This window comes from Petromyzon marinus, chromosome 3, assembly GCF_048934315.1.
Source record: "Petromyzon marinus isolate PM22_M1 ecotype Great Lakes invasive population chromosome 3, UKy_Petmar_22M1.pri1.0, whole genome shotgun sequence".
Taxonomy (NCBI): Eukaryota; Metazoa; Chordata; class Hyperoartia; order Petromyzontiformes; family Petromyzontidae; genus Petromyzon; species Petromyzon marinus.
This window is the reverse complement of record NC_133669.1, coordinates 19,861,827-19,873,390: the sequence shown is the minus strand read 5'-3', so window position 1 is coordinate 19,873,390 and position 11,564 is coordinate 19,861,827. Positions and strand designations below refer to the sequence as shown.

At 50.6% G+C, this 11,564-nt stretch overlaps 1 protein-coding gene across 1 annotated transcript in view; it reads left to right on the top strand.

Annotated features, from left to right (window-relative positions):
* Window positions 1-1,444: 1,444 nt before the first annotated feature.
* The window catches only part of LOC116956562 (regulatory-associated protein of mTOR), a 77,152-nt gene continuing 67,032 nt past the window's right edge, over window positions 1,445-11,564 (top strand). The window contains 1 exon segment of the mRNA XM_076052346.1: window positions 1,445-2,583. Within this exon segment, the coding sequence (XP_075908461.1) occupies window positions 2,272-2,583 (312 nt within the window). The 5' untranslated portion in view covers window positions 1,445-2,271.

The window sequence follows — 11,564 nt, the reverse complement described above, 5'->3', positions numbered from 1 at the left end:
TCAGCGGTCATCTCAACTGTGATCATTCCAAATGCGCATTAATTTTATAACGTGCGAGAGGCGTCACTGACGATGTCCGTCCACCGAATTGCAGCCATGCAAATGACACGCTAATTATGGTAATAATATGTTAATTACGGCAACATATGCGTCTGCCGGGCTGGTGGTGACAGGACCTGCTCATGTTCACCAGGATGTCGCGTTAATTACCGCGGTGTAAGGGGCCGTCCATAAATGACGTCACGCGATTTTGGACGATTTTTGACCCCCCCCCCCCCTTGTCACACGGCGTCACAAAAATTCAGACCCCCCTCAAATATGACGTCACAAAGCTCTGCCGCCCCCCACCCCCAAAAAATAAAACATGCTTCAAATCGCTTTAAACTATTGTCATTGTTGTGCGTATTTGCTTCAAATCGCTTTAAACTATTGTCATTGTAGTGCGTATTTAATGTGGCGCTGCACTCTGATGATGTAGGAGAAAACATTTATTAAAAAGCATATTTAATTAAGTAGAACGTGTTGTCTATATTTATTTAAAGTTGCGCATTTTGATGTGACGTCACATTTCTCAAACCCCCCCCCGCCCCCCTCGTCACACATCGTCACAAATGTCTGACCCCCCCCCCCCACCACCACCACCTAGGCGCGTGACGTCATTTATGGACGGCCCCTAATTGTAAGTTAACGGCTGTCGTCATTTGAACTGAGGCGGTGTCACGACGTTTCGATCGCAACACAAGCAATCGTCATCAGGTGGGACAATCACAGCAAGGAAAAACAACCTGCTGAAGTAGGCGAGAGATCTGCCGTGTTACCCACGTGACTTTACCGAAAGAAGCAGTCACGAAAGCCTCAAATCAAGACAAGAGGGTCGTTGACGTCTCAAACACAAAAACCGTAGTTGGAGACTTGTTGTGAATCCACCGGAGAAACGAGGCGGTTAACTCCTCTGAGATCTCCTTTTCACTCGCCCCGCGCATAGGCCAGCGGTGGGAATTCCACGTTACTATGGCGGGGGGGACCGGTCTTAAGTTGATCTCAGCGACGTGTCAGTCGTATCATCATCTCGATCGCAACGACCGCTTGCGTTGTAGTTTTCTGTTGTTTTTTTTGTATTATTTTCTTTGAACCTATCTCGGTGACTTTACCGAAAGACCCAAGAATTTGAATTCCTGTCGTGACGAAGGCTGTAAGTCAATATTTAGTCGTATCATCGTTCACTTTTGTTACAAATATTTTTCATCCGGAGCTGCCCAGGGCCTCGCTCCAGGGGCGTAAAATATTGAACGAGACGAGATAAGTGTGTAAATATATTTTAACAACGTTAACAGATAGCATGCTATTATGTTAATGTTATGCTTGTATGCTAATGAGCTAACGGTCGTGCCGACGTCACACCGCGTTGCTCCGCCCCCCCCCGCAGCCACCCCCGCCCCTACCCCCACGCGCGAGGTGCATGCCGGGACACAGCAATCATGGCGGCCCCCGTGAGTCGTGGAGGCCGCGCGGCTCTCCCGCGGGGAGGAGACTGAGGGGACCCCCCCACGAGATCCCCCCGAGACCCCTGGGACCCCTTACAACTGCGGGACTGGAACCACCCTCTCCTACCCCCCCTCCTCCTCCCCTCCCCCCCGAGTTCAGGACCCCCGAAGAAACCCAGGACACCGACGGCTCCGTGGATTCCCCGAAGGCCATCGGGGTACAGAAACCGCGGAGTGAAAACCTCCACCGGAGACCTCCCTGAGGAGCCCCTCGAGTCGCGGAACGCGAGACCCCGAGACCTCCCCACCCCACCACCACCCCACCTCTCGAGGAAGGAGTAGGGGAGCCCGACGCTGAGACTCCGAGGACCTCCCCCCCCCCTGCATAACTGAGGAACCGATAATTATTGTCTCTTTTAAAGGACCAGGGATCAGGATCCCCCCGGGACTAGGACGCGGAGACATTGAGACTGGGGGCTGCTAAGGATCTCCTGGTCCTGGACACTTGAGGGCGCGATAGGAACCCCGCAAACCCGAGGACGGGGGCTTAGGACCGCTTGGGGGGGGGGGGGGGGTGAGGCAAGCGAGGGCCCCCTAATACTGGGACCGTGAGGAATCTCGCGCTTTCCAGGATTCCCTCGAATTCCCTCGGATAGTAAACCTCTTCACCTCGTCCTCTTTCGACATCACCTCTCTTCGTCCACCTCTTATCTGCGTTCTCCCGAATCCAACCTCCGTGCCACCGCTGCACTACCCGCAACTTCCATTAATCTCCGCGCCTTCCCCAATGCTCGCGATGGAGCGTTCCGGGGGTTCCTGGGTCTCCTTGGGACCCAGCGAGGACGACGAACAGCAGCAACAACAACAGCAGCAACAACAGCAGCAGCAGCAACAACAGGAGCAGCAGCAGGAGGAGGCGGCGGTCGTGGCGGTGGCTGCGGGGGCGGCGTCGACAGCGGACGCCGAAGTGCCGGGACCAGAGGCTGCGGCTGCCGCACTCCCAGACTGGCACATTCCGCTCGCGCTCGCCAAAAAGCGACACACGGAGAAGATCGAGGGATCACGAGCGGCCACGCAGACCTGGCGCATGAAGGACCGGGTGAGAGCGGTGGGGGGGGGTGTCTCGCAACACAATTCGAGCGACTCGCGTTGGATGAAAACAAAAGTTTTGTTTCGGTTGTATATTTTTTTTGTTCAAGTGGTTTGTTTTGCAATTTACCCCCCCCCCCCCACCCAATACTTGGCACTCGTGTCGTGTGTTTTTTGTATTGTTGTAAAGTTCTGAACTAACCCAACTGGACGTGTGTGAAAAAGAGCTTCATAGCTCATCGGATTCCTCCAGTATAAATCAATATTCTGATTCTTATACACAAAGACACCCAACCCCCTGTGTTATGATTGTTTCGCTTGTTTTACCCAGGAAAGCTTCTTTTTCAGTAGGGTCCTGCTAGATTTTTTACAGCAGGGCGCGATGTCGCTGCTGCTGTGTATAATCCTAATTGAGTAATTTGCAGGTACATTTTTTCAGTACAGTATTGGCAATTCACACGACAACGGATAGAGACATGCAACCTCCCAATATACAAGAGTCAGGATCGAACCTATGACCTGTATACCAGGCGAGGTAGTTAACATCTCGCCACCGTGGCATTTCTCTCCCCCTGCTCTATTTAGGTTTCCACCAGGTTACAACCATTAAAAACTATAAGTACCACATCCTTTATAGCCTTAACAGACTGTTGGGGCAAGTGCTGTTAGCGAGCATCTATGAAGGCTAGACGGCACACGAGGGGGTGGGTGGCCAACACCACGCCCGGCAGCCTCTGCCCATAATGTGTTTACACACTGCACCAGGTGCATAAAGCTGAGTCGACCTAGGAGAGGCCCAGGAGCGATTCAAATATTCGCCACTACTTTTGGGCGTGGGCGGGAATCTAACTCCGATTGCGCCACCGTTCTCCCCCTGCTGCACCACACACCCACATATGCACGTTTACAGTACGCACGTGCAATACAGAATCAGAATATGTACATTGGAGACCCGGCGCGTGAAGGACAAGACAGAGTGAGGGAGGGGACAGACACACATCCCCGCTCCCACACTTTTACGTTTATTTGTTGAGCCACGTGAGAACTCAATCAGACCAGGGTAGTATTATTTGCAAATGACCTCCGCAATACAAATACTGCACGCACAGATAGTACACATTTGGAGACCTTGCGCATTAAGGTTTGGCCGAGTTTGGGGGGGGGGATCGCACACACTCGCAAATTCATACACTACTATACACATACACACACGTATAAGCTGCGTACACATACAATACGTTGGTTTTATATAAACTAAAAAGAACTATAGACTATTTACATTGTATCAGGTAAGGCCCATTGAGCTATGTATTTCTTTTTGCAGAAGCGACCTGGCCACAAATGATAGCTCAACGAAGTGGCTTATCATGTGGAAATTTATAGCAGTGGCCAAATAGTCTCAACAAACATTTATAAATGTGAAGGGGAGATTCGGAGGACCCGGAGAAAAATACACACGACCACGGGAAGAGGCATAAGCAAACTCCAATTATACAACAGGCGTCAGGGCCAGGATCGAACCCACGACCTCCTGTATACCTGGCGAGGTAGTTAACATCTCGCCACTGTGGCCCCCCTTATCGTGTGTAAATGCAACTATCTCAAGATGCTGTACAGATACAATGGGCATCTTTCTCTTACATTCATAGAGAGAAAAAGATCAACTTGTCTGGCCTCTGCTGACCTCACCATGACCTCCTCTCCTGATATGACCTTATCTCATGTGACCTTCCCTCAGTCCCCTCTCTGGGCTCCTGTAGGGGCCCCATCTCACTTCCTGGAGCCCGTGTCTCCCTCATATCTCCCAACTACATCTTCTGTACCCAATCCCACCATGATGTTGCTCTTAGGGAAATGTGATACGGGGTAGAGTGCGGGGCCCATGTGAGTCATCCGCTGGCCTCTGGTTTTCCACACCACCCTCAGTGGGTACGAGTAGAGGTTTTCCTCGCTCTGCGGGTTCGGTTTGTGCGATCTTGCGTAATATGCGGCTAACCTATCGCTACCCAAAATTCGCTCTGTGCGGTTATGAATTCACTCGACGTGTGGCTATATGGTTGGACTTCAGACAACATTGTGGGTCTTATCTGGTAGAATAAAAATAGTTTAGTTTTAGTTCTCTATCGGTTACAGGATATTCTCATGCAGGGAACTGGGGGAGAACATACACTGCAGAGCAAGGGCGAAAATATATTAACTCCACTCGCACACACGTTTTGAGTATTACTCCAGCACACGACGGCCTCCTCTTTTCGAATTACATCATGGGATATTTAATGTCCATGGCGAAGCAGACAGCTCATATTTTTTCAGTTAATTCACCTGCAGTGATAAACAACAATTAAACGAACAATTTTTTTTTATTTTACCAGGCAAGGCCCACTGAGCTATATAGCTCTTTTTCATAAGCGACCTGGCCACAAATGGTAGCTCAACGAAGTGGATTATCGTGTGGAAATGTAAAGCAGTCAAATATTCGATTAAACCCATGTTTATAAATGTGGAGGAGAAAAAGCCACACGACCACGGGGAGAACTTGCAAACTCATATACAGGCTTCAGGGTCGGGATCGAACCCACGATCGTTTGTATATTAGGCGAGGCAGTTAACATCTCACCACTGTGGCGCCCAGGGAAGGGCAGCCTGCCGGATTTGTGCCACGAACCTCTGTAGCTCTGCAAAAAGCGGCGAACGCGCTACCGCCTGGCCATGGGTCACCGCCCCCCCCCACCCCTACAGGTGAAGGTCGTCACATAGCCACAGAGCAAAGGTTCACACAACTGGGCCTCGCGTTCCCGCGACTCGCGTCCGCGCGCGCGCACGATTTGTTTCGTCGCTATCGTGAGCCGTAATCAATCCACTGCTGGTGGAGGAAGGCCTCCCCATGCGGCCGCAACCTCTCGCGATCCGCCTCCTCACACCTGCGCCGACTCGCGATATGATTCCATCGCTCCGTTTAATTACTGTAAGATGTGTCTTTAAACGTTTGAGACCAAAAGTTTATTTCAAGGGAGATCTTTGTCACACGAAGCAATACGTGGCACACGCGTGTTTATGAACGTACATTTTCAACTATTAGCAAAATGTCGCATTCAAAGCCGCATGCGTTTAGAGTAATTGTCTGCTGAACGTTTCCACGTAAGGCACTTCTTTGACCTATGAATGGTGGCCAGGTCGCTTCTGAAAAAGAGCTGCATAGCTCAGTGGGCCTTACCTGGTAAAATAGAAATAAAAAAATTGTTTCATGGCTTCCAACAAGAATTAACGCTAAAACAGCATCAGGAAAAAAAAATCGAAGTTGTATTTTCAGGAAAGATATATACGTGAGCTCTGGGGTAGGGTGACATTCAAAAGCAATTACTCTGATACACGATCAAATAATTTAAGTCCTCGTTAAAAGTTAACCGGGAAGTGATTGGATTTTTTTTTTAAACGCTCAGTGCAGTTTCATTCGGTGCACATGGAGCATCACGGCAAGGAGAAGTTTACAATTCTTGGGATAAAGGGTAATTAACCGTGATGAGTTTGCGGAGAGAACTGTTGAGGTGTGTGCTTATTGTGTGCATTGAGGCAGATGGGTTGGGCGTGTGAAAGTTATTAACGCTGCCATGTTTAAAACGTTAGAAATGTGGCCAGGTGGCACAGAGAGGTTTATAGGTCAGAGCGCTGAGCCGGAATTGCGCCTCCCCGTTAGCACGGTTGGCTATGTATGGTGCAAAAAAGACGTTCAACATACTGAACATACACACTGAGGACTGCCGGCACTGCTGAGATCCTGGGTTCGACTGCAGGCAGCCTTCATAGTTCATAGTTTCATTTATTTGGTATAGCCCTGTGAGCCATTCGGTTCTTGAATCGGGTGCAACCGCAACAAACAAAAACATGAACAAGAAAACATCTTCGATCAAGGTGCTTGCTGAACGTATTTTTTTTAAACCGGTATAAATGAAGAAATTATTTAGGTGGCAGGAGCATGCTGAGGGATTATGAGTGATTGACCACGGTCGAGGGGTGAGTTGGGGTGAGGAGAGTGGAGTGGAGGGGTGGGGGAAGTTGAAGAGAATGGGCAAGGGAGAAGAGGAAGGCTAAAACCGGGCTCTCGTGTGTAGCGAGTTGATGATCTCAGCCCGGTTACCGAAACCCCCCCATCGGCGGCATGAAACTTCATTCAGCGCTCAATGTGGATACATTTCTTGCTCTGAGAGTTGAAACATGGTCGACTGCCCCCTCCCAATATTCCCTTTTCCCCCATTCTCTCCCGTCTGATGGGTCTTAGGAAACGGCGTTGTGGGTCCGATGCACCTCTGCGGCCCTCACTTCTAACGCGTTTCCCCCCTGCCCCCTAGCGCTCCCCAATTGCCTTATGGTCCATTTGGCCGCGGCGTTCCAGCACGCGGCTCGGTTTCACCAAAGTTTTTTTACCGGCCGCCTGCCAGACTGGCGTTACTAAAAATAACCGTCCCCTTCCCTTGACCATAGCAGCAGCAGCAATACTGTTTGCTTGCATGCGTTAGTCCGTGCGCCACGTTTAGGATCGGCGTAAGTTGGCAGCGGTGTTTGCGGACTGTGCCGCGATACTGGCCAACCGGGGGTTCGACTTCTGGCTGCGGTTCAAGATCTCGCTCGTAAGAGAGAGAGAGAGACTTGTTCGTACCAGTGGGCCTTCTATGTGGTTTTCATCAAGCGTTGTTATGAATACGTGTTACGTAACGCCATAACTCCGCTGCCACGTGGTGTATGTGAACCCCGTCGTTTGCTTCCCCTCCGCCCTGTAGCCTCCCACCTTGTCGCTCGCTCCCCTAAAGAGTCATCGTGAAGACACCCTCTTCCCAGCTTCCCCTCCCCGCCCTCCTCATTCACGGCTGCCTGTCCTCTACAGGGTGGTCCAGATGTCTTGTGACCCCCCCCCCCCCCATTTCATTCTCTAAAACTTTATATTATTTAAAGTAAGGTTTAAGTAAATCAGAAATGAAGATGCAAAGGGAAACATGTTAGGGGTCAATTAATTATGGGAGGGGGGGGTGGTGGTCACGAGACATCTGGACCACCCTGTACAGTGCATTGCGCCTTGGTTGTATTACTGGGCCTTGTGAACAGGCAGAAACATCAGTGTCCCTGTGGTTGGGCCCTCCTTCTAGATTGTGACAGCCGTAAGTGCCTTGAGCAATTGATGAGCCATCAGCTCCGGGAAGACAAAGACGGCCCGACGTGGCGCTGGCCACACATCCCTCGCGTGCTATGCCGGAGGCAGGGCGGCAAGGGTTTTGCGGGTCACTGGAGAGAGAGAGAGACATGTGAAACTCTCAAGCCTGGCAAGCGAAGCGTCCGGGCGGTAGTGCAAGCAGGTTGTTGAAGCGCGCTCCATTTTACGGGTCTTTTTGGGTTAGATCGCGTAAGTAGAATATATTTACGCGAAACTTGTATTTTGGATGATATTGGTCGCAAAGCCTACGTTTCGAAACTTAAACTAAAAACTGTTGTAAAAAACTAAACTGTTTTTTTATACCAGGTAAGACCCACTGAGCTATGTAGCTCTTTTTTCAGAAGCGGACCTGGCCATCACAAATAATAGCTCATCCAAGTGGCTTATCGTCACGTGGAAATTTATTAGCAGTAGTCAAATACTTTTAAACGCACGCCTCTAAATGTGGAGGGCAAAAACCGGGGGACCCGAAGAAAAATCCACACGACCACGGGGAGAGAGACACGCAAACTCCAAATATACAACAGGCGTCAGTTGTGGGATCGAACCCACGACCTCCTGTACACCAGGCGAGGTAGCCAACATCTCGCCACGGTGGGAGCGCGATGCTCAGCTTTGGGGGTTTTACTCTTGGTTCTCCAATTACCTCGCGCATTCAGAACCCATCCTCAGCACAATCGGCCAAAGAAATCCTGACGTAGCTTGAGCCTTCAGCCTCGCAGTCGACATTGGCTTTTCTGAGTTAAATAAAAAGGGCATTGTTGCGATGAATATTCCGACTGCTCTTCTTCTTGTCTCCCAGCCCCCTTGCCGCCTCCTCGACTCCCACCGCCAACTGCCGCCACCGTCACCACCGCAGGGAAGCGTGGTGCCAACACCTCCCGCGGTGCCCCACGAATGCATAATTTATTGGCCCTTTCTGGTCGGGGCAGGGGAGGGGTAGGTGTGTGGTGTTAATTGAGTGCTCCTTTGTTGGGTGCTGGGATGGGCGAGTGGTGTCGGGAAGTTGGGGGTTGGGGAGTAGTTGGAGGTGGGGGAGGTAGGGCACTGTGGGAGATCGGTTGTGTAACAGCTTTGCCCAATTGCTAGAGTCGACCCCCCCCTCCCCACACGCACACACCCACGTGGGCTGTGTGGACGTGTGTGATTGTGCTGTGTTGGGGAGCGGTGGCGCAGTGGTTAGCGCACTGTGTCCAGGCAAATCCCGGCGACCCGAGTTCGATTTCCGCTCACAACTGATAAACAGTGCTGAATGATTGAACCGGTTCTGAGCCTCCCTTTGATCCGACTCAGCATTAAATTAGTTTATGGCGAGGTGTGTGAACGTCAGCATTGGGGAGACAAAGGTGGCCGGGCGTGGTGCTGGTCACCTATCCGCTCGTGCGCCGTGCCGGCCTTCATAGGTGTTCGCTAACAGCGCTTGCCCCAACAGTCTGTTAAAGGCTACACGGGGAACTTTGTGTTTGATTGTACTGTATTGGGGTGATTGTGTTGCAGTGGGTGTGGTTTTACTGTGTATGTGTGTCTGTGTAATTGTACACATGTGTGCAAATTGTAGTGTGCTTTTGTATAAACGGCAAACATCAGTGACGATTATCTGAACCGGCCCTGGGCCTCCCCTAGGTTGACTCAGCCATAAACGAATACCTGGCATAGAGTGTAAACATCAGCACTGGGAAGGTACAGGCAGCCGGGCACGGTACTTGCCACACAACCCCCTCTCGTCCCATGGCAACCGTAATGGGTGCTCGCTATACAGCACTTGCCCCTACAGTATTTTTTTCTAACAAAGTATGGTTTGTCAATTATTTGTGAGACGCGTATTGAATGCGTCCATGCCTTAAACTGTCGCGGTTGTGGTCGCGATTCGATGCAAGAATCCATTCTTATTTTGGCGTTGCGGGGAATTGCAGCGCCTCTAGAGGCGTGCAGGGACAACGTGAACCCATTGCATACAAACAGCATGCGGTATCCGAATCAAAAATATTTCCTTATCTTCGCGAGCTCAAAAATCCTTATTAATAAATGGATCCGCATTATCGTCACACACCCCCTGCATCGAACCCACCCGTGCCTCAGAAACAACAGCCTCTGTGGCTAAATTAATCAATCAATCTTTTTTTTCCGTGCCAATAGTGCTCTCAATAAAGTGGGCATCAGTGCACATTACAGCGGAACGGTACTGGGGTTGGGCATGGAGCAACAGGAGTGATGCAAGGATCCCGTCACGACCTCAGCAGCTAACACTGTCTGAGCAAAATAAAATGCAACCGCGCGCAATGATTAGCATAAAAAAGGAAGTATTAAATCAAATTTATGTATGTTGAATTTCCTTGGCACCGTACGTAGCCAACCGCGCTAATCGGAGGTGCGGGGGAATGACAACAAACGAAACGCAAAAAGCAGTTCTGAAGAAATAAATTTTCAATCTAGATGATTTGAAAGTGGGTAGCTCCAGTGTCTTCCTAACATCGGAAGGCAGAGAGTTCCAGACGGCCACAGAAGTGCATCTGAAAGCGTGTGCGATGTTGTGACCGTCCTTGTTCGATGGTTAGCCAAAAGCCGCTTCGGCGAGGATGATCGGACTTCACGTGATGGTTTATCCTCCTTGACGAGATCGGCAGAGGTATTGTGGTTCATTTGCGAGCAGTTTTTGTGTGTGTGCGTGACGCGTGAAGCTGCATGTCAGCACACGCGGCTCCGCTGGACAAAGTTGTTTCCTTCCGCGCGTGATTCTCCAAGTGAGTTGCCATTTGTGCCCCACGGCTCGCCACCGCGGTTGCTTCTTTCACCAGCATTGCCACTTGCGGGTCAGCACGCCGCGCCGTTATTGACACTGGGGCCCGACCTGAGGTTCGATTCCCGGCCGCGGCGAACGTCCGAAGCGGTCGCCGGTCCCTCCTGCGTTTGCCCAACCCTTACTGAGCGACGAGGTGGCGGGGGACGGCGCCTCATCCAGCAGTGAATTAACAATGAGGCGCACGTTAATTATGGTTGCAGTTGTTGCTGCCGTGCTGGCCTCCTCCTGGGGTTCGCTGCTCGCCACCTGCGCCCCTGCGAATCCGTTCCACAAGCGAGCGAGTCCCAAGCCGCAGACCGGGTTCCTATTAGTAAATAATATATATTACAATTCATTATAGGGGCTAAACACATACTAATTAACGGATTGCTAACGTAGCATATAATCACAATAACACATTACAACTAATTCAACTCATTACTAATCATAACTCTTGACTGATTACCAATCGATTGATTATATAATTACAATGCCCCCCCCTCCTCCGCCTCACATCATTGCACCTGAATGAGTTAAATGATGACGTCACCCTGCTGCTGCTCTATTTAAGACCGGGAGCAAGTGAGGGCTTTACCATTCTGGCGAATTGCCCGGTGATGCTGGATGTAATTACCAGCGAAACGTCGTACTCAAATTTAAATGATGTTGATGCACTCTTCAACACACCGGTGGGCTAAAGTAGTGAACTATTTGTCCTTTGTAAACGTGACACATTTTTTACTGTTTGGCCGTGTCGGGTGGTGGAGGGTTACGACACATTTATAAATAACGCGATCTAACCCAAAAACCTTTATTATTAATAACATTGGCCGCGAAAGCCTACGTGTTATGGTCACCACCCCCCTGCTACCCACTGCCTTCCCCCCGCTAACCCTCCCGCCACCCCTCCTGCCCCAACTCTGCCCCACCATCCTGCAACCGCATTCCTCCTTCCCGTGCTCTTTTTGTCAGGTTTTTTTCCCTGGCAAGGGGAGTTTGTGTCTAGATG